Here is a 26857-nt window from a genome sequence, read left to right as displayed (position 1 = left end):
AATAAACAGTATGAAGAAAAGTGAATGAGTGGAGCAGCTGTCTTATTTCTAAACTGGATATTGCTGCCATCGCACCCTTACGTGGAAGAAGTGAATGAACGGAGAACTGAACAAATGACTGAAAGTCAGATTGTTTCAAAAACAATCGGCCTTTGAGAAGCAAGAACACAGATGGGTAAGCTCCGACTCTCATCTCATCTCATTATCTCTAGCCGCTTTATCCTGTTCTACAGGGTCGCAGGCAAGCTGGAGCCTATCCCAGCTGACTACGGGCGAAAGGCGGGGTACACCCTGGACAAGTCGCCAGGTCATCACAGGGCTGACACAGACACAGACAACCATTCACACTCACATTCACACCTACGGTCAATTTAGAGTCACCAGTTAACCTAACCTGCATGTCTTTGGACTGTGGGGGAAACCGGAGCACCCGGAGGAAACCCACGCGGACACGGGGAGAACATGCAAACTCCGCACAGAAAGGCCCTCGCCGGCTACGGGGCTCGAACCCAGGACCTTCTTGCTGTGAGGAGACACCGACTCTCATTTGGATTAAAAAAAAAAGTTGCTTACCTGCATTTAGATTAATACATATAACTTGTATTGTGTATTTAAGTCACTGGTATAATATTTAATTCGCTTCAGAATGTCATTATCTCCGTTCATCTGATGATTTAATGAGCCTTTTATGTTTTATCAGTGAAAATGCAGACATGTACATCTATGTTGCCTAAGTTATAACACCTGGGGATGGCTAGCTCAGTGGGGCAGCTCAAATGCCAACTTTGCAGTCGATTTTAACTCTCAAAAATATTTTTTTATTCCCATTTATGCAGCATACAAGAGTCAAGGATGGAGATACCATTCACTCAGAAATTTATTTAAAAATAAAGGCTCTGCGTATCTCCTTTAAACTTACAGAGAAAGACTTGAAGAATCCATCCATCACCACTTATCCTGTGCAGGGTCGTAGGCAAGCTGGAGCCTATCCCAGCTGACTATGGGCAAGAGGCAGGGTACACCTTGGACAAGTCACCAGGACATTGCAGGGCTGACACAGAGAGACAATCATTCACACTCAGTCAATTTAGAGCCACCAATTAGCTTAACCTGCATGTCTTTGGACTGTGGGGGAAACCAGAGCACCCGGCAGAAACCCACACAGATATGGGGGGAAAAGGCCCCCCACTGGCCGCTGGGCTTGAACTCAGAACCTTCTTGCTGCAAGGCAACAGTGCTAACCACTACACCACCCTTGCTAAGAATCCATCTCCAAAAAAGCTTAAAGAAATTTCAGCACTCCGGTCCTCACTAGACTCCATCTTAACAAAACATGCAGAAGGTAAAATTAGTGTCGCCAAACACAAAATGTATGAACATGGTGATAAAGTAGGTAAATACTTGGCTTATCTAACAAAGAAAAAGGCTGATTCCCATACTATTTCTTCAATTACAGATTGTCATGGTATTCAGTCATTTGACACTACAACTATTAACAACACATTTCGGAACTTTTGTGAAAATTTGTATAAATCAGAGTTGCAAGGTGACACCCTGGAGTTAACAAAGAATTCTCTCTCTTCACTCAGCCTATCAAATGATCAGAAATCTACCCTCAATGCGCCTATGTCTAAGAAAGAGATATTGCATGCTACTAAAACAAAATCCTAATCTTCCATCTCTCTTCCCTTTTAAATGGTCTCCTACAGGGTTCATATATCTGGGAATATTCACAACCCCGGCTATACAAATTAAATTTCATTCCCCTGTTTGAACACATTAGATTGGATATGGAGAGATGGAATGTCCTTCTGATCTCTTGAGTGGGTCATGTTACTCTGTTGAAAATGAACATCCTTCCTAGGTCATTATATCCAATTCAAACGATCCCAGTTCTCTTTTCGCATAAAACTATCAACAATTTGAATAACTAGTTTAGCTCCTTCATATGGGCCAAGAAGAGGCTGCACCTCAAATTGGCTACATTACCCCTCTCCTCCTCAGAGGGTGGTCTTGACCTTCCTGACATCCGGAAATATCAGCTTGGTGCTCATTTACACTTTGTATCTGATTGGGTGCAAAAAGACCCCCACATCTCTGTGGTTGGATATTGATAGCTCCATGTCCAAATTTCCCTTAAGAGACTTGAACTGAAATTCTGCAAGACAGACATACAATCTCAAAAACAGACACTGTATAATCATAATGACTTTTTCATCTTTTCTAATGTAATATGAACCTCATTCCCAACAAACTGCTGGTCCCATTTCAGCTAAAACAGACACAGCAAACCGGACCTCCGAGCTGTGTTTCAAACTACAGTCGTCCAAAATGTTGCAAAATGAATATGTAGATAAATGACAGGTGTCCAGAGATCTCCCAGTTGATTTCTGACCCCAAGGCCACAGAATCCATCTGTATGATTAAAGACATAATTCAGAGAATTCCATCTAGAGACAAATCAGACTAGATGAGAAGTGAAACCAACATAGCTGGTCATTGTTTAACAACACTTAGACAGTCCCATTTAGCTCACTTTGCTCATCTCAATTTGAGCTCATAAATCTTGTTCCCCTTTCTAAATGATGAGTGAGAAATAAAAAAAATAAAAAATAAAAAAAAGGTCTGACATCAGAGAAATCAGAAAACACGATCAAACTCAGATTGGCTGGCTGTAGCTGGGTTGCGGTTCTGATTGGCTGGCTGCTGGGGCATGTGACCACGGCGCCGTGGAGGGGCCAGGTATTCAAACATGGATGTATTGTGTGTGGAGAGCATATGTTTGAGGTCAGAGGGCATAGGGTCAGACCAGAAGAAGTCGTGGTTGAGAGCATCGTCACTGTCCACACGCTGCGCTGGATCCAGCACCAGCAGCTTATCAATCAGATCCAGAGCATATGGGTCTTTAACATACGCCTTCAGACGCTCTTTTACCTTTCGCTTCTGTCCTTTAGGCAACTCTATCTTCTGGTACAACTCGTATTTTTTATCCACGCCAGGCCACACCTGAGAAAGATGAATAAGTGGCAAACAGATTCTAAGACGGGGTTCTTGCCCTGTACATAAATATGATAATAAATCTGTTATACCACTTCTTTCCTGTGCATTGTTGACAAATTACAGCTTTAATATAAAAAACCCAAAACAAAAAACTGGTGTACACAACCTTTAAAGACAATGAATCAACAATTAACTACAAGCTGGTGTTTTGGCCAATGTTGGAAAGCAAGTTAACAAATAACCAAGTTTATTTTAAACATGCATAGCTTCATTACCTCAGCTGTAATGGATCCACACAGCTGGCTGATCAGACTGAGCTGGTGCTGTTCTGTGTTTCCCTGCATGATGGGGCTCCTGGTCCACATTTCAGCCATGATACACCCTGCACCCCACAGATCAATGGGTGGCCCGTAATCACGCTCTCCTAAACAGGCATGCACAAACAAAAAGATAAGCAAAAATATACAAATGTGCCCAGATACAAGAGACTAGTCTGTAATGAGGATTTCTACTGTTAACCTGATTGTTTGGAAAACTTAGCCAACATTAGCACTTGGCAGGCTTTTATTAGCCTAGTAAACTAGACCCACCCACCTAGCAGCCAAAAATATTTTTGCCTACGAGTGGGTCTAGCCTCGGACCATATCAACAACACACCCCGGGCATCAAATTGTGCCCGCCAATCACAACGCAAGGTTTTTGCTTGGATTCTTTGGGCAGGCTTTTGCAGGAGTGACAAGGCTGTGCGACGCTGGAGAAAGCACAACAGGAAAGATGGCTACGGCTACTGAACAGCGCTTGTTTGACTCCGCTTTGGAATCAGTTTTAGAAGAATTAGACTTGGAGTTTTCGTTGAAACATGAGCAGGAAGAGGCTCTCCGCTCATTCCTTTTCAAGAAGGACGTTTTCGTTGTTTTGCCGACCGGCTATGGCAAAAGTCTGATCTACCAGCTGGCTCCCCCACTGATTTCCGTCGCTCTGACCACGTCACAGTTGCGCTGATTGGTCAGAGCATTGGCCTATACGCACAGAGACAGTTTGAAAGACAACGGGTTGTTCCTACTCACACCCTTCGGAAATGTCTACGACCGAGACCAGACTAAATATTCACATTTAGTCTGGCTTGCCAGGCTAGGCTTTTATGACATTGGCCTAGGTTAACAAGGAAAAAAAAAAAAAAAAAAAAAAGATTGATGGGTCCATTTAAAGATTCTCTCATAGGCCATGCAACCTCACAGGAAGTTTCCAATTAGGAGCATTATTCTTGTGTTCCAAGTTAAAAACAAATAAATCCTGAGGTAAACCTCACATTCCATGGTTCATAATAATAATAATAATAATAATAATAATAAACGTTTCTTAAAAATCTTCAGTTGCAAAATATGCAAAACTCAGTTTTGCAAAGTAACCCAAGTGTTTTTTTTTAACTGACAATTGGTGAAATTGTGCAAAATTTGAATAGTTTTATGCTCAAATTTATCCAAAAATATTTGGACATTTGTAAGCCATCTGGCTGCCAGAGAGGAACTCAAAAGGTGCCTTTATGCCATCCTGACATCATGGGTCTATATTCCCCATGTGTCAATAAAATGTATCTTTGTAGAATTGGCCTGTTAACATCTCCCAGTGTTAAAGTCAATACATCAAGGGTTGTGGTTAGGCATGCTGCTATGCATCTTGTTTGCTTAAAAAAAAAAAAGTCTGCAGTCATATTTTTCTCCCAGCGTTAAAGTTAATACATCAAGTGTTGTGGTCAGGCATGCTGCTGTGCATCTTTTTTTTTAATGAAGCAAAAAAGTCTGCAGTCATATTTTCCTACTGATTTATAAGGCCACACCAATTCGATTACTCGGTTCTCGGAATCGCTGCTTGAAGAAAATGCAAAATGAAAAAAATAAAATCGAAATCAAACTCCCACCAACAGAAAAGGTCACGTGACGTGAGGTCACATGACGTCGAAAACCAATCAAATCGGCCCTTTCACTTTAAAGACTTGTGGAAGAAACATGCCTGTGGAGGGGAATCCTGCAAAGCCTGTGTGTTTGTGACTGTTAGGATATTCAGCGAACAGAAGCGTAAAATCTTTGACAGGTGTGTCGAAATTCAAGAGGGGGAAAACTTTGCACAGTTGTACTCAAGATGCCGCGAGTTTGTTACCCTGTGATGTGCCAACTTGGACAACAACTCTGTGGAGGTGGGTTTGATTTATACATTTCATTGATTGATGTGAGGGGCAAACAAAAAAATCATTCGAAGTATTTAGCCATCAGAAGTAGCCTACTCCTGGTCAAATCTTTTTTTCTGTGCATTGTAGATGTTCAATTGACTGTAATCCAATCGTTTATTTAGCCTATCTATTTACTGGTTTGCCTGTATTGTTTGGTCCATTTCCACCGCTAATTTTACCATCAGAGCATTTTTTTTTTATTTTATTTTGCTTGCTCGCTTCATATTTTTCCTAAAAAAATCCGAGAACCAACTAATTAAATTGGTGTGGCCTAATATATACTTCTCTTGTAGCTTTCATGTCACCATTTCTGTAGTAGAAATAACTGTCTGCCAGCCAGACATTACAACAAATGTGTTTTCTGTCTTTTTGTGAATTGTTAAGGTTTACAAACATGCCTCATCTCATTATCTCTAGCCGCTTTATCCTGTTCTACAGGATAGCTGGAGCCTATCCCAGCTGACTACGGGCGAATGCCTAAATCCCAAAATACATTTCAATTCCCTGTCCTGATGACCGTAAATATGCAGTCTTGTATTTAATTCATTTTGAGAGACATTCCACTGATTCCACTCATGCTCCAGTTTAACTTGCTGTTCTCAGTCTCACCCAGCAGGAGCTCTGGAGGTCGGTACCACAGTGTCACTACTCTGTTGGTGTAGCGATTGCCCTGGCTGTTTTTTGCCAGACTGAAAGCTCTCGCCAGACCAAAATCAGCAAGTTTCAGCACACCATCCCTTGTGATGAGCACGTTTGCTGCCTTCATGTCTCTGTGCAAAATCTTTAAAAACAAACAAACAAACAAACAAACATATGGGTGACAAATTACCACCAGAACAGCTTCAATGCATCAGGGCTCAACATTAACTTTTAAACCCACTTGCCCTGAGGGGCTAGTGGGGGTTAACTTCCACTTGCCCCCTATTTTGCGAATACTTTTTTTTTTTCCACAAAACAATAGAATAGTTGTGAATTGCAATATAAAATGATCACACATTGAGTTGAAGTTTGGTTATTGGTTACTTTTTACTTGCAATGGACAGTAACAACTTTATCCAAAATAGTTTTTCCTGCCTTAGTCGATTTATATCCATTTCACATGCATGCAGATGTTGTAAAGTTCGGTGTGTTCGTGTAGAACTCTCTCAGACTGTAGGTTCATTACTCAATAATCTAGAAATCATAAAAAAGAAATCTACAACAAAGTTTGTATGAAGAAAACAATAGGGTGCCAATATTTTGAACAGCACTGTGTTTGAGAATATATATCGGGGGTTTTTTTTGTTACATCAACCACCGCTAGGTTTATATAAAAAAAAAATAAAATAAAAAAACCACTGCGTCATGACAGACAGGATAATGTTTGAGTTTAACATTTAGTCTGTAGGTTATGGGGTGTTTTTATACAGACCTGGCAACCTGCGCCCGAATCAGCGCAGCAGTCTCATGACACGGCATGTTTTTTTTTTTTTTTTTAACCTATAGGTGGATGATATGACAAAAAAAACCCCCGGCTATATAAATATTTTGCACAGGACTGTGTTCCTCTGGTAACAGAAACAAAGCTCCAGCTCTCTCTGCTCTTAATCTGTTCTGTTCTTTCAGGATACAAATCACTCATTGTTGAGTTTTTTTTCATGCCCGAGTTATCTGAAACCAATCTAGGTTTTCTGTGTCAAATAAGGAAGCAGCTTCACCTGTAAGAAAATCAAACGCTTTCATGAAGGAGCTGACTCGAATGCAAGCAGTGGAAAAATAAATAAATAAAACGAGATTCTTAAGCAAACTCTTCCATACTCACTTCCGACTTTGTTTTTGTAAAATACATTTTAAATACCCCCTTGTAGAACTGCCACCTTATTGTGGTGGAGGGGTTTGTGTGCTTGAAATGATCCTAGGAGCTATGTTGTCGGGGGCATTATGCCCGTCAGGGTTTCCCAAGGCAGACAGATCCTAGGTGACAGGCCAGACCAAGAGCAGTTCACCAAAACCCTTATGGAGAAACAATCAAGGACCGTGACGTCGCCCGGTATGGTGCAACCGGGGCCCCACCCTGGAGCCAAGCCCGGGGTTGGGGCTCGTATGCGATCGCTTGGTGGCCGGGCCTTTGCCCACAGGGCCCGGCCGTGCTCAGCCCGAAAAGGTGACGTGGGCCCGACCTCCTGTGGGTCCACCACCCACAGAGGTAGCAGTAGGGGACTGATGCAGTGTGGACTGGGTGGCAGTCGAAGGCAGGGGCCTCGAAGACCTGATCCCCGGACACAGCGGCTAGCTGTTAGGACATGGAATGTCACTTTGCTGGGGGGGAAAAGAGCCTGAACTTGTGCAGGAGGTTAAGAGGTACCGGCTAGAGATAGTCGGGCTCACCTCCACGCACAGCTTGGGCTCTGGAACTCAGCTCCTCGAGAGGGGCTGGACTCTCCACTTCTCTGGAGTCGCCCATGGTGAGCGGCGGCGGGCTGGTGTGGGCTTGCTTATAGCTCCCCAGCTCAGCCGCCATGTGTTGGAGTTTACCCCAGTGAACGAGAGGGTCGTCTCTCTGCGCCTTTGGATTGGGGAGAGGGCTCTTGCTGTTGTTTGTGTCGAGGGGCCGAATAGCAGTATAGAGTATCCGGCCTTCTTGGAGTCCCTGGGAGAGGTACTGAGGGGTGCTCAGACTAGGGACTCCATTGTGCTACTGGGGGACTTCAATGCTCATGTGGGCGACGACAGTGACACCTGGAGGGGCGTGGTTGGGAGGAATGGCTTCCCCGATCTGAACCCGAGTGGTGTTTTGTTACTGGACTTCTGTGCCAGTCACGGTTTGTCCATAACAAACACCATGTTCGAGCATAGGGGTGTACATAAGTGCACGTGGCACCAGGACACCTTAGGTCGGAGGTCGATGATAGACTTTGTTGTCGTTTCATCTGATCTCCGGCCCTATGTCTTGGACACTCGGGTGAAGAGAGGGGCTGAGCTGTCAACTGATCACCACCTGGTGGTGAGTTGGATCCGCTGGCGGAGGAGGAAGCTGGACAGACCTGGCAGGCCCAAACGCATGGTGAGGGTCTACTGGGAACGTCTGGCCGAGCACTCTTTTGGGGAGGTCTTTAACTCCCACCTCCGGGAGAGCTTTTTCCCAGCTTCCGAGGGAGGCGGGGGACATTGAGCCTGAGTGGACCATATTCTCTACCTCCATTGTGGACGCAGCTGTTCGGAGCTGTGGCCACAAGGTCTCTGGTGCCTGTCGTGGCGGCAATCCCCGAACCCAGTGGTGGACACCAGAAGTAAGGGATGCCGTCAAGCTGAAGGAGTCCTATCGGGCCATGTTGACCTCCGGGACTCCTGAGGCAGCTGATGGGTATCGGCAGGCCAGGCATGCTGCAGCTCGGGCAGTTGCGGAGGCAAAAACTCGGAACTGGGAGGAGTTCGGGGAGGCCATGGAGAAGGACTATCGGTCGGCCTTGAAGAAATTCTGGCAAACCGTCCGGCGCCTCAGGAGGGGGAAGCAGTACTCTGCCAACACTGCTTACAGTGCAGGTGGGGAGCTGTTGACCTCGACTGGGGACACTGCCGGGCGGTGGAAGGAATACTTTGAGAATCTCCTCAATCCCACCATCATGTCTTCCATCAAGGAGACTGAGGCTGATGACTCAAAGGTGGACTCGTCCATTGCCCAAGCCAAAGTCACTGAGGTGGTTTGCAAGCTCCTCGGTGGCAAGGCATCGGGGGTGGATGAGATCCGCCCTGAGTATCTCAAGTCTCTGGATGTTGTGGGGCTGTCTTAGTTGACACGCCTCTGCAACACCGCGTGGCAGTTGAGGACAGTGCCTCTGGAGTGGCAGACTGGGGTGGTGGTCCCTCTTTTTAAGAAAGGGGACCGGAGAGTGTGCTCCAATTATAGGGGAAATCACACTTCTCAGCCTCTCAGGAAAGGTTTACTCCAGGGTACTGGAGAGGAGAATTCGACCAATAGTCGAACCTCAGATCCAGAAGGAACAATGCGGTTTTCATCCTGGTCGCGGAACACTGGACCAGCTCTATACCCTTCATAGGGTGCTCGAGGGTTCATGGGAGTTTGCCCAACCAGTCCACATATGCTTTGTGGATCTGGAGAAGGCATTCGACCGTGTCCCCCATGGTATTCTGTGGGGGGTGCTTCGGGGCTCTTTGCTAAGGGCTGTCCGGTCCCTGTACGAACGGAGCAAGAGTCTGGTTCGCATTGCTGGCAGTAAGTCAGACCTGTTCCCAGTGCATGTTGGACTCTGGCAGGGCTGCCCTTTGTCACTGGTTCTGTTCATAATTTTTATGGACAGAATTTCTAGGTGCAGCCAGGGGCCGGAAGGAATCCTATTTGGGAACCACAGGATTTCATCTCTGCTTTTTGCGGATGATGTCCTGTTGGCTTCTTCAAACCAGGACCTTCAGCATGCACTGGGGCGGTTTGCAGTCGAGTGTGAAGCGGCTGGGATGAGAATCAGCACCTCCAAGTCCGAGGCCATGGTTCTTGACCGGAAAAGGGTGGCTTGCCCTCTCCAGGTTAGTGGAGAAGTCCTGCCTCAAGTGGAGGAGTTTAAGTATCTCGGGATCTTGCTCACGAGTGAGAGAAGGATGGAGCGCGAGATCGACAGGCAGATCAGTGCAGCCTCCGCAGTGATGCGGTCGCTTTACCGGTCCGTCGTGGTGAAGGAGCTGAGCCAAAAGGCGAAGCTCTCAATTTACCGGTCGATCTACGTTCCGACTCTCACCTATGGTCATGAGCTTTGGGTAATGACCGAAAGAACAAGATCGCGGATACAAGCGGCCAAAATGAGTTTCCTTCGCAGGGTGGCTGGGCGCTCCCTTAGAGATAGGGTGAGAAGCACAGTCACTCGGGAGGAGCTCAGAGTAGAGCCGCTGCTCCTCCACAGAGAGGAATCAGCTGAGGTGACTCGGGCATCTTTTTCGGATGCCTCCTGGACGCCTCCCTGGGGAGGTGTTCCAGGCATGTCTCCCCGGGAGGAGGCCCCGGGGAAGACCCAGGACACGCTGGAGGGACTATGTCTCTCGGCTGGCCTGGGAACGCCTCGGTGTTCTTCCCGAGGAGCTGGCCGAGGTGTCTGGGGAAAGGGAAGTTTGGGCTTCCATGCTTAGACTGCTGCCTCCGCGACCCGGTCCCGGATAAAGCGGAAGACGACGAGACATTTTAAATACAATCGTGAATTTCTCTGGAGTTTTCAGGCTGAGCTCCTCCCCTCATATTCTTGAACCACTCATTTCCTCGTTGTTCTTTAAGCATTTGCTTCTATTTTTAAAAAAAACATTTTTCTTGATAGCGGAGAGACGGTAATGCCCTTTATCCATTTCTCTGTTTGAATAAGCAAAAACAGCGCAAAAAATTAACCATACTGAAGACAGATTAAGCCTTGCTTGCATGAAAGACTGTCTGTCTGATCCCAGCTGTAATTATCACGTGATGTCATGCATAAAGGGTCTGTAAACAGTACATGTACTATAGCGGGGTACAGTGGGGGGGTATAGAAAATAACTTGCAAAGCAGTAAATGAAACAGAGACTAAGAAAACAGCCAAGACATAACGGCGGATACATCGTGAGGGACGCTTTTAGGAACTGAAATAAAAAGATCAGAAAGCCTAGTTTTTGTGGTGCTAGATCGTAATATATGCTCATTCCAACTTGCCCGGTCGGGCATGTCAGGGACATATCCCACTGGTCCCGAGCAATCGGGCAGTGGTTAACGTCGAGCCCTATGCACGTAGACAAAGTTTCTGGAACAGTCTTGTCGGAATGACTTCCACATCATATTCCTACAGTTGGTGTTTTGATTATGGTGGTGGAGAGCACCATCTAAAAAGTTGCTTCAAAACCTCCCAAGGGTGCTCAATAGGGTTATGACCTTTGTACTGATGTGCAGTGACCCTTCACTCTAAAGGAACAAGTAACCCTGAACTTAGTGTTTTTGCTCGAAAATGCACCTGTACTACCACCAGGGACAACAGCAGTTTACTGATGTCAAGCACAAAGTTATAAAACCCAATTCAACACAGTTTAGGGATGTTCACCGATTACATCATCAATGTTGTAGTCGAGTCGCTTAACCTCAAGTCCGAGTCCAGTCTTGAGTCCCCAGTCTGAGACAAGTCCAAGTCCTTAAAGAAAATCAAGTCCAAGTCGAGTCCACGACTGATCAGTCTCGAGTCTGAGAACAAGACTCCAACCACACCATTTGACTGTGGCTGCCTTTATGTGAAACAGTCCACGGGATGAGAATGGGACATTTAAAAGAACTCTGAAATGCCTGGCCGGTCTAAGGGGCATCTGCCCAATTCACAATCCCCCTTTCCCACATACATACACACATTTTATATTATGTGTGTGTATAAATATTGTGTGTGTATTTTTTATATAAATATATATATATAAATATATATATATATATATATATATATATATATATATATATATATATATATATATATATACACACACACACACACGTGCTTGAAAGTTTGTGAACCCTTTAGAATTTTCTATATTTCTGCATAAATCTGAACTAAAACATCAGATTTTCACACAAGTCCTAAAAGTAGATAAAGAGAACCCAGTTAAACAAATGAGACAAAAATATTATACTTGGTCATTTATTTATTGAGGAAAATGATCCAATATTACAGATCTGTGAGTGACAAAAGTATGTGAAGCTTTGCTTTCAGTATCTGGTGTGACCCCCTTGTGCAGCAATAACTGCAACTAAACGTTTCCGGTAACTGTTGATCAGTCCTGCACACCGGCTTGGAGGAATTTTAGCCCATTCCTCCGTACAGAACAGCTTCAACTCTGGGATGTTGGTGGGTTTCCTCACAAACTGCTCGCTTCAGGTCCTTCCACAACATTTCCATTGGATTAAGGTCAGGACTTTGACTTGGCCATTCCAAAACATAACTTTATTCTTCTTTAACCATTCTTTGGTAGAATGACTTGTGTGCTTAGGGTCATTGTCTTGCTGCATGACCCACCTTCTCTTGAGATTCAGTTCATGGACAGATGTCCTGACATTTTCCTCTAGAATTCACTGGTATAATTCAGAATTCATTGTTCCAACAATGATGGCAAGACGTCCTGGCACAGATGCAGCAAAACAGGCCCAAACCATGATACTACCACCACCATGTTTCACAGATGAGATAAGGTTCTTGTGCTGGAATGCAGTGTTTTCCTTTCTCCAAACATAACGCTTCTCATTTAAACCAAAAAGTTCTATTTTGGTCTCATCCATCCACAAAACATTTTTCCAATAGCCTTCTGGCTTGTCCTCGTGATCTTTAGCAAACTGCAGATGAGCAGCAATGTTCTTTCTGGAGAGCAGCGGCTTTCTCCTTGCAACCCTGCCATGCACACCATTGTTGTTCAGTGTTCTCCTGATGGTGGACTCATGAACATTAACATTAGCCAATGTGAGAGAGGCCTTCAGTTGCTTAGAAGTTACCCTGGGGTCCTTTGTGACCTCGCCGACTATTACACGCCTTGCTCTTGGAGTGATCTTTGTTGGTCGACCACTTCCTGGGGAGGGTAACAATGGTCTTGAATTTCCTCCATTTGTACACAATCTGTCTGACTGTGGATTGGTGGAGTCCAAACTCTTTAGAGATGGTTTTGTAACCTTTTCCAGCCTGATGAGCATCAACAACGCTTTTTCTGAAGTCCTCAGAAATCTCCTTTGTTTGTGCCATGATACACTTCCACAAACGTGTTGTGAAGATCAGACTTTGATAGATCCCTGTTCTTTAAATAAAACAGGGTGCCCACTCACACCTGATTGTCATCCCATTGATTTAAAACACCAGACTCTAATTTCACCTTCAAATTAACTGCTAATCCTAGAGATTCACATACTTTTGCCACTCACAGATATGTAATATTGGATGATTTTCCTCGATAAATAAATGACCAAGTATAATAGTTTTGTCTCATTTGTTTAACTGGGTTCTCTTTATCTACTTTTAGGACTTGTGTGAAAATCTGATCATGTTTTAGGTCATATTTATGCAGAAATATCGAAAATTCTAAAGGGTTCACTAACTTTCAAGCACCACTGTGTACACACACACAACCCCTGGCAAAAAGTATGGAATCACCAGTCTTGAATGAGCACTCATTCACACGTTTTATTCTGAAGAACAAACTCAGATCACAAACATGATACAATAATAAAGTCATTCCAAAGTGCACCTTCTTGGCCTTCAGAAACACTAAAAGAAATGAAGAAAAAGCATTGTGGAAGTCAGTAAATGTTACTTTTATAGACCAAGCACAGGGAAAAAAATATGGAACCACTCAATTCTGAGGAAAAAAATATGGAATCATGAAAAACAGACAAACAAAAGAACATTCAAAACACATCACTAGTACTTAGTTGCACCACCTCTGGCTTTTAGAATGGCTTGCAGTCTCTTAGGCATGGACTTGAGTGACAAACAGTATTCATCAATCTGGTGCCAACTCTCTTTGATTGCAGTTGCCAGATCAGCTTTGCAGGCCGGAGCCTTGTCGTGGACCATTTTTTTCCAATTTCCACCACAAGTTTTCTATTGGGTTGAGATCTGGACTATTTGCAGGCCATGACATTGACTGGATGTGTCTTTGACCAAGGAATGCTTTCACAGTTTTTGCTCTATGGCACGATGCATTGTCATCTTGGAAAATTATTTCATCATCCCCAAACATCTTTTCAATTGAAGGGATAAGAAAACTGTCCAAAATGTCAGTGTAAACCTGTGCATTTATTGAAGTAACCACAGCCATCTCCCCAGTGCCTTTGCCTGACATGCAGCCCCATATCATCAAGGATTGTGGAAATTTGGATGTTTTCTTCAGGCAGTCCTCTTCATAAATCTCACTGGAACGGCACCAAACAAAAGTTCCAGCATCATCACCTTGTCCAATGCAGATTCGTGATTCATCACTGAAGATAACTTTCATCCAGTCATCCACAGTCCATGATTGCTTCTCCTTAGCCCATTGTAGTCTTGTTCTTTTTTAGGTCTTGTTTAGGTGTCAATGATGGTTTTCTTTTAGCTTTCCTATATGAAAATCCCATTTCCTTTAGGCAATTTCTCACTGTTCGGTCACATACTTGTACATTGACTCCAGCTTCCTCCCATTTATGCTTCATTTGTTTTGTTGTACTTTTTCGGTTTTCAAGACATATGGCCTTAAGTTTTTTGTCTTGACGCTTTGATGTCTTCCTTGGTCTACCAGTATGCTTGGCTTTAAAAACCTTCCCATGCTGTTTGTACTTGGTCCATATCTTAGATACAGCTGACTGTGAACAGCCCACATCTTTGGCAACCATGCGTGAAGTGTTACCTTCTTTAAGAAGTTTGACAATCCTCTCTTTTGTTTCAAGAGACATCTCTCTTGTTGGAGCCACGATTCTTGCCAATCCACTTGGTCCAGCAGCCCTCCAAGATGTGATAACTGCGCTGTTTCTAACTGCAGACTAACGAGCAGATCTAATCTGAGGCAGGTGTCAATTTAGGGAAAGGAAATTGACTGGGTGAGTCCTTATTTTCTACCTGAAAATTGAGTGATTCCATATTTTTTTCCTCGGGAAGGCGCTGCTCTCATTTCCTGCAGCATAGGTCAGTCTCAGAACAGGTCTACTTAATTTCTGACAATCCAGAGCCAAGGCCAGAGAGCAGATGAACAGGCTAAACCGATTGTCTGCTAGCTGCACAGAGTCATCACTCAGGGTCCACTACATCGAGACTGTGTCTGTTCCCCAAGCTAAACATAAAAGTAGAAATACTCAGTTTGTTCCAGTAACCTAATCAGTATAAAATTAGGTCATACTAACTGTACAGCCGCTGCCAGCACCTTTGATCAAAAGGTGGGGGTATTAAATATTAGATCTCTTACATCTAAAGCGCTAATGGTTAATGAACTTATTACTGATCAGGAGTTTAATGTACTTTGTTTAACTGAAACATGGATTAAACCAAATTAATATATAGCATTAAATGGAGCTAGTCCTCCTGGATACAGTTATATACACCAGCCTCGTCTAACTGGCAGAGGAGGCGGCGTTGCGGTTATTTATAATGATTATCTAGGTGTAACACACAAACCTGGTTATAAATTTAATACATTTGAAGTTCTTCATACTAATATAATGTATGTAGCCTCAAAAAATAAGTCTACCCAGTTAATTCCATTACTTATTATTTACAGGCCCCCGGGGCCATATTCTGAGTTTCTTTCTGAATTTGCAGATTTTATCTCAGACCTGGTTATCTCCTTAGACAAAGCTTTAGTTGTTGGAGATTTTAATATTCACTCTGATAACCCAGAAGACCCTTTGAAAACAGCGTTTGTGTCCATTTTAGATTCAGTAGGGGTTAATCAGAATGTCATAGGACCGACCCATAATGGTGGTCACACCCTCAATCTAATACTAACATTCGGGTTAAACGTAGAAAATATCGTCACACTTCCACAGTCTGAAGTTATCTCAGATCATCTCATCTCATTCAAAATATGTCCGAGTAATAATATATACACCTCACCACGCTACTGTATTAAACATACATTTCACGTCAACTACTGCACAGAGCTTTATAAATGATCTCCCAGAGTTATCAACTTTGATTGGGTCACTGTCAGCCCCTGCAGAACTTGATCAGGCAACTGAATGCTGAGAGTCAATGTTCCGCTATACTTTAGATCAGTGATTCTCAAACTGTGGTACGCGGGCTCCATTCTAGTGGTACTCCAAAGAATCACTTAATTAAATATAAATACATTTTAAGAAATAAAATAAAATAAAACGTGAAATACTATCCATAATATCCGAATGGATGAAAATATCAACCGATGACAAGAAAATGAAAGGAGATACAAATTAAGTTAATAATTTTAAAAAAGTTTGCAAGTGCTTCTGGGTAGCCATACGTAGCGTACGTACGCATTCCCGCCGGTTCCGCTGACAGACGATTATCCGCCATTGGTAGACTAGGCTGTGATGGGAAAAGGTGGAGGTGGCTTTGCTAATTATGACGAGTAGGACAAAATTACTGTCGTGGCTTAAATCCGCGAATGGGAGCGTGGATCAGGAGAGAGGGAGAACTGAAGAGGACGTGTGTGAGCCGAGCGCAGATGCTAACGACAGTGGCAAAACCAGCCCCAGAACTGCTAGCAAACTGCAGAAACCAGTAAGGAGGAAGTATGACGAAAAACACATAAAACTGGGATTCATTTGGAGTGGGACAGAGGAGCTGCCCAGGCCGCAGTGTGTTGTATGCGGGGACGTTCTGAGCAATGAGTCCATGAAACCGTTGCATCTCAAACGGCATCTTACAACCAAACACACAGCACTAAAGGACAAACCAATGGATTTTTTTTTTTACGAAAACGTGATGAACTGAAGCAGTCCAAGTCCACCATTCTGTCCTATGGTACACCCGTAGCCAAAGCACAGGAAGCTTCATATCGTGCCAGCCTCCTGATCGCCAGAGCCGGTAAGCCGCACACAATCGGGGAACTGCTGTGTTTGCCATTAGCCAGAGAGATGACATGTATCATGTGTGGAGAGAAAGCTGCCAGAGTTTTAAACTTGGTGCCGCTTTCATATGACACCGTGTCAAGGAGAATAAATGACATGGCTGACGATGTTAAAAAGACACTGATTGAGCGCATTAAGAACAGTAGGTATTTTACCATACAGCTTGATGAGACTACAGATGTTGCAGATTTGGCCAATTTATTTGATTCATTATTTAAGTACAGTGTTTTATTTTCCTATATTTAAACACAGTGTTACTGTTCAAAGTACTGTGTGTAATGTTACAGTGGCCAACAATATTAAATATACTTGTTAAATAAAACCTCCGCCTTGTTTTTAATGAATACTTAGGCCTACTACGCTACTGTATTTTAATGTTGGCCATTATGGTGGTACTTGGAGAGGCAAGTATTTTCTGAGGTGGTACTTGGTGAAAAAAGTTTGAGAACCACTGTCCTAAAGGACTTGGAAGTCCGCCATCTCGTCGCTCTTTCGTGTCTGATCCCAAGCGGAACGGACCTAAAAAGAGGCACTCACTATCGGACCGTCCAAAACCACGATTTCTTTCTTGCAAGATCCACGCTTCAGCGCGTTTCCCTTTTGTTTACCCTTGATCACGGTAGACACTGGAAACACGCGAGCTTTAACTCAAGCAAGTTATAAACCGGTTTTTCAGTTATTCCTTTTTAAGTACATACGAAAACTGCAAGCAAAAGGCAGTTTTTCTTTGTTTTTCATCTGTTCAAGAAGCGGCTGGACCCTCCTGAACCCGTGCACGTGTTTTGATCAGAGTTTTCCTTCCTGCGGGCTACGAAGCGCTCTCCAAGGACCTCTGAAAGCTACAGAAGTTTTCCAAGCTCCTGTGACCTCTACCGCTCCAAGAAAACTCTGCTTTCTTCAAAAGGCAAGATTTTGAAGTAACACTGGCATTGGGCAAAAAGGCTAGTTTTAGGAATTAGTTTATTTTACTTAGTGTGAATTTACACTCAGGGGTTGTTTAAGTGTGCACACTGATTTTGGTTTTCTATCATTTGTTATTGTTGATTTCAATTGTTTAATTAATAGGTTTGCATGCTCTCTCTCCCTCCCTCTCTTTTAACATTTTAATTGCATTATTTACCCATACTTTGACCTCATTAAGATTTCAGTGAATTTAATGATACTATAAAGCTAGGTGGGTTAGCTGTTTAGGGAAGCCCTTTGTCTCCAAGTAAGGCTTTAACACGTGTCCATAGGCCCCAACAGGCCCTGACCGCATGATTAGCTAGCAAAGTAGAGCCAACTCTCTTTGTTCTGAAAGGGGACACGTGGCAGCCCTTCCCCCTTTCTTTGTTCTTTATCACGAGGTCTTTTATCTCAACTTTAGATAATATTCCAAGTCCTGATTCAACTCAATCTTTATAGCGCACTCTCCTGTGCCCACATTTAAATCCATATATATCACGGATGACCGTTTGAATGTATTTTTAATTGTTAACTTTAATTTTATCACACATCCACTAGGCCTGAAAAGCACGTTAGCTAGCCTTCCTTTGTCTAGTTAGCATCCAAAGCTAATCATTTGTCTACACACACATGCTAGCTAGCTTTTCTTTGTCTAGTTAACCTACAAAGCTAATCTTTTGCTTACACACACACACACACTGTTTATAGAAGATTTCATTCTGCTGCTATTCAATTTTTCTTTTCCTTTTTATTTTCTCTTTTTTTTCTTTTATCTCTGTTATAATAAATTCCATTATTATTGAAATTGTGTATGGTTTGTCTGCTGTTCTGATACTCCTGGAAGTCGCCCACATCGCATAAGAACTATTAAGGTGTATATGAACATTAGCTGCAGCTTGGTAAGTGATCAAAAATCTGAGTTATATCAAATACTGGTATGATTCACTAAATGATTCACTTCAACCGATTCAATGAGACTGATTCCATGGTATGATTCAATTCAGATGAATCAAATTAACTGATTCAATAGGATTGATTCAATTTGATTATTAAAGATTGATCACTTAACACCAATCTACATACACATAAGCATAATACACCTACAGTTACTAGAATGCCGGTAGGCCTTTCCCTGCACTCGTAACAAATGCTGCTCTCGTTAGGAACTATGGCAAACAGTGGAGTATGAAATGCTTGAAAACCAGTAATATCCATACAGAAAACAGTAACGGAAATGAAGTGCAACTCACAGCGACAGGTCAGCCAAGATGTTTGAACGTTGCCGGCAGATTGCTGCCTGTGCGCTTGCGTGAGAGGGGTGTGTGTGTGTGTGTGTGTGAGAAGGTGTGTGTTGCCGGAAATCGTCGTGAGTTGTTGTTAGCATAAATATTGAAAAAAGCAATGACGATTTCCGTTATCACAGCTGCAACTAATTTTGCGATGAGCGTTGCCGAAAGATGCTGGCAGGCGGTTGGTCGGTCCTGCCTGCTTGTGCCACCACAAGCCTCGCCTCGCGCCGACCCCTACCCCCCAAAAAAAATTCTCAACGGATTTACACGTTTCACAAAAATGACATTTTCAGTGGGAAAAACTCGGAATTCCGCGGAAAATTCTCATCCCTGAGTCCAACACAGTAGCAGAAATGAACATTACTGCTTGACTGCCCAATTTTAGTTTATAGGCTACAGATAAAAAGCTTGTTCATTGCTCACAAGCCCCACTATCAACCAGGCAAATAACATGAGAGAGGGTCAACACTAGCTAGTTCATCGTCAACAAGCAAGCCCCGCTATCAACAGACTAAGGGACATAGCGTGTCACTTACTTCTCTGGGTGTAGTCTTGCCAAATGACGACTGAAGTTCGAGGTTGGCCCCTTGATAGTTCTTCTACATATGGAACACATAGTGTATTTTTTCCCCCCACTGCACAAGAAGTCTGTATAAGCAAAGCAAACAATCCTAGGGGCGTTCTCTCCAGGAATTTTAGCACCATTAACGTTAGTTTGGTCCTGAACATGACGTATGAACAGGTGAACATGCATTCTCTTGCACAAAATTAGTATAAAAATTAATGTAGATATAAATATCTTATGCCAAATTATTATGGCATGTTGCAAGAAATAAATAAAAAAAAAAAAGTCCTCATCTCCAATTTACAAGTCCGAACGCAGTTAATGCACGAGTCCAAGTTCGAGTCATCAGTGCTCAAGTCCAGGTCAAGTCACAAGTCCTTAAAATTGGGGCACAAGTTGGACTTGAGTCAGAGTCCTGGACTCAAGTACTACAAGCCTGTACGCCACCCCACTTCAACATAAATAGGATTCTTCACCCAAATACTAATTTATTTCACCCTTTATCAATAAGAACACCTCAGTTGTGGATACTGAAGGCCAATTTATACTGACAACATTTCGTAAATGTCTTTTAGTCATATGCTCCATAAAATTATTTCCGTAATAGTTAGCCTCATGTTTTCAAAATCAAGGGTGCTTTTTTTTTTATTGTTAAAATAAAAAATAAAAAACCACCCCACACACATGCATTCTTTTACATGTACAAATGCCCCAAAATAGAAATTATGATTTCTCCATTTTTGTGAGTAAAATGAACTCTGATCCTATTGCAATATATGGTATGATTTCTTACAACAGCATGGATGTGTTTAGGAAGAGGGGATGACGGGAAATGCCAACCTTGTTTCTGTGGATGCAGTAGAGTCCGTTCAACAGCATTTGCATGACCTTCTTAATCTCCGACAGCTTGAACTTAACGTTGGCATTGCTTAGCAGGCCGGCCAGATCGTGCTCGCAGAAATCAAACACCAGGTATATGCTGCCCTTGTAATGGTTAAACTGGGTGGCTGCACACCACACACAAACACACAATCCTCTTTAGAAAGAAAGAATAAAAAAAATAAAAATAAAAAAAGAAATTCCTCTCACCTAAATGCAGAATCCACACAACATACTTAACTGTTTGTTCATTTGCACTGTTTAATCCACAAACATTTTTGACATTGCTTCAAACTTGTGAAAGTGTAACACAAACCATCAGCTCATCAGCATTCAAGAGACGCAAGGGTTCAGACTCAAATTCTTCATTTTCAAGACATAAACGTCCCTTTGTTTTGAGATATTTTAAAAGGATTTTAGCACCTAATGCACTGTAATAAAAGAAACCCAGTAAAGAGCCTTACTTTTTGTTCGACAGATCTCAATCAGATTTACAATGTTCTCGTGCTTCAGCAGCTGGAGGATCTTGATCTCCCTCAGTGCTGTGATGGGAAACTAAAAAGAAACATTTCAACAATCTTTACACAGAACGTGATGGCGCACAACACAAAAAACTAAATATCTGCAAATAATTTTGCATAGAAACATTTCACACGATTTCTTAATTATTTTCTCTATCTTCATAAACAAGGTTGCATAATCTGGGGGGAAAAAAGTCAACATGCAGCAGCAATTACAATGACTATCATCCAAAAAATATTTTAAATGTTTTTTAAAAGACAAAAGGACCACCTCATACAGGAGCTAGTCTTCACCCCAGACAGTCAACGGGCCAAAAAGCTTGTGTATACTTTTCTTGCCACAAGCTTCAGAAGCCTGAAGGCTACAATCTGACTGTCCACCTCATCAACTGAATACATACACACACACGACGGTGTGCTCCCATTCACCCCCATTCTATAGAAATGATGCTAAAATGTCTCCACCATGCTGTCAAATTTGCAACCAGAGTCTGTGCAGTCAAAACTTTCTCCATCCTGAGTTTACACAATAATGCCAAGGGGCAAACTCACTGCTTTGGTAGACCCGCCCCCTTCTCTGGGAGAAATGGATCAGACAAATACAACCACATTCTCAAACTCTATTGTATCTATCCAGAGAGCTTAAATAGTTTCAGCTGGATATATTTCATGAATACGGATGCAACAGAAAAGCATTCGGCCTGCCATCCAGAGATCACGAGTCGAATCTTGATGCCACAGCCATCCATATCCAGGAGCCCAAGGGAGCAAAACTGTTCATGGTCTCAGGGACGGAGGGGGTGCCACAGACACAAACTGATCATGGATGTCTGTAAGCTCACGCATGCACACTGGGTGGAATAGCATGATCTTATGAGTACGTTATGTCACCCCCTGACATTGCACGATCAGTGGTCCAAAAAGTCACCAGGTGGCTTCACGTGTCACTGGTTAGTAAGCGTGGTGTGATAGGGGAGAGATGCGTGATGGATGGGAAGTGGCCATGACTAAATTTGCAAGAAAATCAGGGGCAAATAAGAATAATAAAGCAGTCTCTATATAATGACCAAGAGCAGAACTCAAGACATGACTGTCTGCTGCAGTTTCTTTATCCCACCAAAATAAAAACAAATAAGACAGATACAGATAAGTGATGCATTTTGTGAATGGAAATCAGCAAGGCTATATTAACGACAGCATTGGAAGGCAGGGAGAAAGTCTGACAGAACAAGCAACTCAGGATGAAGCCAAAGCTCCCCCCCTCTGAGACTTACCCCTTCTTTCTCGTTCTCCATAAGCACTTTCTTCAGCGCTACTTTCTTGCCAGTCTGTCTGTGTTTGGCCTTGAACACCTCCCTACAGAAAGGAGAGAAATGTGAGAAACAATTACAAATACAGTGGAGATCAAAATTAGAGAACACAACCTATAATTTGCTAAATTTTAAAGTCGCTGCTTATACATATTTGAAGTTATCCGAACAAGAATAGAAGGGCAGGTTTTTGAGTATATTTCAAAACTTAAGTATATTCTGGACCACAGTCTAATAACCTTAAATGAGAAATTTGAAGAACAAGTCTAACCAAAGTGAGAGAACACTTTCAGATACCTCCCAGTTACTAGTGTTAATCTGGCACCTGGTGACAATTTCCTTAATTATTTGACAAGCCCTATTTATCTGGCAGCCTTCCTGCGATTTCTAGAATGTTGACGCTTTACAATGACTAATTCATTCAAGTCCTCCAAAAAGGCTGGTCGTCCACGTAAGACAAATGCACGAGAAGACAGGATCATACAGAGACTCTCAAGGGGCAATCGGTTCAACACTGCAGCTGGAATTGCTCGCCAGTTCAGCAATAAACAGGGCAAGGATCTGTCTCAATATACAGTGTCTCGCCATTTAAGACAATTCGGACTGAAAGCCCACTCTGCAGTGACCAAACCTCTCATAAGTAGAAAGAATAAAAAGGCTAGACTAGCCTTTGCTGAGGAGCATGTTATGTGGACAGAGGAGAACTGGTCCAAAGTTCACTTCAGTGATGAGAGCAAGTTAAATTTATTTGGGTCTGATGGGAAACATGTTCAGCGTCGAACTGGGGAAAGACTGAACCCAAAGTGTGTAAAGAGGCCAGTTAAATTTGAAGAAGGAAGCGTCATGGTTTGAGGGATGTTTTCTGCAGCAGGAGTTAGGCCTCTTATACAGCTACATGGCAGGGTGAATGCAAAATGTTTATCAGAACCTCCTTTAGCAACATGCAGTTCCTTCACTGCAAGCGTCTCCCAATCAGCCCACTCCACCTCCAGTTACTGGTGTTAATCTGGCACCTGGTGACAATTTCCTTAATTATTTGACAAGCCCTATTTATCTGGCAGCCTTCCTGCTATTTCTAGAATGCTGACACTTTACAATGACTAATTCATTCAAGTCCTCCAAGTAAGACAAATGCACGAGAAGACAGGATCATGCAGAGACTCTCAAGGGGCAATCGGTTCAACGCTGCAGCTGGAATTGCTCACCAGTTCAGCAATGAACAGGGCAAGGATCTGTCTCAATATACAGTGTCATGCAAGACAATGCCCCTGTCACACTGCAAAATGGGTAAAGCAGTTCCTTGAAGCTAAGAAGAGTGAAACAATGAAATGGCCAGCCCAGAGGATCTAAACCCTTATAGAAAATCTCTGGAAAATCCTTGGCGACAAAGTAATGGCTAAAGGCCAATTTATGCTGACAACCCAGTCCTCGCAGACGGTGTCGCAGACAGTGTCTGTGTAGCCCCCCCACCTTCGCAGACGCTCTGCGCGCACCTCCCAAAAATTGTGACCACCGCAGAAGCCTTGCAGACAGAGCCGCAGACAAGAGGGCTCTGATTGGTCCACTCTACCCGCTGTACACGCACTTCCGCTTCCCTACTTTCCCAGTTTGTTTTGTTTTCACGACCGGCATTTTTAAAAACATGAGTGAAGATGGAGCAGCATGAAGAGCGGTCGATTGAGGAAGTACGTACATCTATACGACTCCAGTTCTAGTCATTATTAACAAAAAAAAAAGTTCTAGTCATTATAAGTAACCGGAGGATAAACACTCCACTAACCACACCCACCAACTACTCCTAGCGACTTCGCGCCCCCTTGCGTTGTGCCGGTGAATAACATCGCGCACGCCTATTCCCCCGCTCAACAATAAATTACAACTGTCTGCGAAAAGCTATCTGCGAAAGCCTTGTCGCAAGAGCATGCAGAGGCCTTAAGAAACCCACTACAGTTACAGAACTGTGGAAGAGACTGCAAGAAGAATGGACCAAGATCAAACCACAGCAGTCTGAGAAACTAGTGATGTCCTGTGGGCACAGATGTGCTGAAGTCATTGAAAGCAAGGGCCTCCACAATTCCTATCAAGTTGTGAATCCTGTAGTCCTCAAAAATGCTTAGTTTTAATCTTCTCGTCTGCTACAACACTTTATGGTATAAAGAACGTAACTTTCATAGCATAATAGAATGAACAAAATTACAAATTAACTGGCATCAAATCCAGTGATTAAAATGCAAGTCTTCCAAAATTCAAATTTTTTTTTTTTTAAAACAGTTGAGAGCCTCTTCCCCACAGGTTTGGAGTAGATCCCAACTTTCAATTTCTATTTCTTTTTACTACTTTCACACATTCCAATTGGCTCCTGAGTAATCTGCAGTAATGTCTGACATGCTGGTGATAAAGCCCATGCATTTTCAATGTTGTGGGGCCCAATGCCCTCCTTTCCCCTAATCTTTATAATTAACATCAATGTTGTCCAAGATGCATTTAAAGGAACAGTCCACCATACTTCCATAATGAAATATGCTCTTATCTGAATTGAGACGAGCTGCTCTGTACCTCTCCGAGCTTTGCGCGACCTCCCAGTCAGTCAGACGCAGTCAGATGCGCTGTCACTCCTGTTAGCAATGTAGCTAGGCTCAGTATGGCCAATGGTATTTTTTGGGGCTGTAGTTAGATGCGACCAAACTCTTCTGTGTTTTTCCTGTTTACATAGGTTTATATGACCAGTGACATGAAACAAGCTCAGTTACACAAATTGAAACATAGCGATTTTCTATGCTATGGAAAGTCCGCACTATAATGACAGGCGTACTAACACCTTTTGCGCGCTTCGGCAGCGCATTGATATGGAGCTCAGATATCAATGCGCTGCCGAAGCGCGCAGAAAGTGTTAGTATGCCTGTCATTATAGTGCGGACTTTCCATAGCATAGAAAATCGCTACGTTTCAATTTGTGTAACTGAACTTGTTTCATGTCACTGGTCATATAAACCTATGTAAACAGGAAAAACGCGGAAGAGTTTGGTCGCATCTAACTACAGCCCCAAAAAAATACCATTGGCCATACTGAACCTAACTACATTGCTAACAGGAGTGACAGCGCGTCTGACTGCCTGGGAGGTCGCGCAAAGCTCGGAGAGGTACGGAGCAGCTCTTCTCAATTCAAATAAGAGCATATTTCATTATGGAAGTACAGTGGACTGTTCCTTTAATAATGAAATTCAGCATTGACTAAGTTTAAACTTCTTTCATGGACATGCTGCTCTATTTTTTTTTTAAACTTTGGTTAATCATTCTGTATTACCCACAATGCAATTTGAATAATTGCTGATAGTGGTGCCAGAGAGTACGAGCCCTGGTTTCACATCTACCCAAAGCAAGTGATATAGCAAAGGCTTTAGTTCTTTAATGTGTCCAACTCTCTCGCCTCCTCATCTGGACACACTGCTCAAACAGATCAGCTTTGACTTTCAGGGTAATATCACCATAAACACCATGTTTGTCATCTAACAGATCATTACCTAGTTGAGCCGAGTCCAACGTGTACTTTCTCCACTAATTCTGTTGGATTTCTCATGAACGTCACTCACTAACTAGGAAAATATCAAGTGAGAAAAGAAGCTGTTGAGCTTTTGTTTTTTGGTGCTAACAGGAAAAACCTGACTATTAAATCACGATCCCCCCTTCATGTGTTTACTATGCGAAACAAACAACATACTTGTTCAGGGATTTCCAAATGGAATAATCCAACAATATTCAACATTAAATGCAACCCAAACCCAGTGTGACTGAAGAATAAGTAAAGAAAGAACTCTGCAGTACTTCAGAACCCACTGTGCTAGCAAGCAGCTTATAATCAAAGCAGTTTCATTTCATTACAAGCATTTAGCAGACGTCCAAGACCCTGACATAACCACAACAGTGGGCAGCCTGGGGAGCAGTTGGGGGTTAGAAGCCTTGCTCAAGGGCACTTAAGCCATTCCTGCTGGTCCCAAAGCTGCATCTCTGACCTTTAGGCCATGGCTTCCTCAGTTCTTCCAAATACCCACAATTAGTCTCTAATATGATTTCAAATAACGTCAATGTTTTAAAAAAGCAAGTATTTTACCCGAAGGTGCCTTGGCCAATCTTGGCGAGCTTCTCGTACTTAGAAAACTCGTCGCAAAAAGGAAACTCGACGCCATCGCAATACTTGGACATGATGGCGGTCTCCCGGTCCGGTCTGGAACAACACACACAATAACTAAGGGAAGTATGCAGTTACTAACCATTTTAATCGAAAGCACAGGACAAACTGATGAGTCACACTAATAACAAAGACTTTCGTAAGGAAACACGTTCACAAAACAAAGATAATTTATTCGTACTTATCGCCAGACACCGCCGAACTTCCGGTCTTGTCTCGCTGCATCGTTGTTCTTCTATGGTGCAAAAATCGTGGAAACGTCAACGAAAAGCTTCTTCTACGTCTCCTTCTGTGCGAATGAGCCGCTTTGCGTTTGCGCCCCCTTGAGATCAATTAGTAGAATTCAGAATCAGAATAATGTTTATTGGCCAAGTATGTTGACACACACGAGGA

The 26857-nt window shown here is 43.0% G+C and overlaps 1 protein-coding gene across 2 annotated transcripts; it reads right to left on the bottom strand.

The window, feature by feature from the left end:
* Nucleotides 1-26735, bottom strand: LOC132895314 (cyclin-dependent kinase 9-like). Of its 2 annotated transcripts, XM_060935737.1 has the most exons (8): nt 26646-26735; nt 26387-26500; nt 22243-22324; nt 20912-21002; nt 20409-20575; nt 5837-6008; nt 3276-3424; nt 1-3006 (listed from the first exon to the last, which is right to left on the bottom strand). In XM_060935737.1, exons 1-8 carry the CDS (start codon nt 26687-26689, stop codon nt 2641-2643), a joined length of 1185 nt encoding a protein of 394 aa, XP_060791720.1. In that variant the 5' UTR covers nt 26690-26735; the 3' UTR covers nt 1-2640. The 2 variants fall into 2 exon arrangements, with proteins under 2 accessions (XP_060791720.1, XP_060791721.1); XM_060935738.1 differs by lacking the exon at nt 26387-26500 and having other exon boundaries at nt 26646-26709.
* Nucleotides 26736-26857: the final 122 nt, after the last annotated feature.

The sequence above is a fragment of the Neoarius graeffei genome, chromosome 12, assembly GCF_027579695.1.
Source record: "Neoarius graeffei isolate fNeoGra1 chromosome 12, fNeoGra1.pri, whole genome shotgun sequence".
Classification (NCBI taxonomy): Eukaryota; Metazoa; Chordata; class Actinopteri; order Siluriformes; family Ariidae; genus Neoarius; species Neoarius graeffei.
This window is presented reverse-complemented; position numbering and strand designations above follow the sequence as displayed.

Excerpts from the sequence above, each read along its gene's own strand:
- LOC132895314 (XM_060935737.1), bottom strand. The coding sequence starts at position 26,689 with ATGCAGCGAGACAAGACCGGAAGTTCGGCGGTGTCTGGCGATAA. Across the intron at positions 26,501-26,645 it reads TCGGCGGTGTCTGGCGATAA|ACCGGACCGGGAGACCGCCA; the intron begins GTACGAATAAAT and ends GTGTTGTTCCAG. Across the intron at positions 3,007-3,275 it reads GTGGATCCATTACAGCTGAG|GTGTGGCCTGGCGTGGATAA; the intron begins GTAATGAAGCTA and ends CATCTTTCTCAG.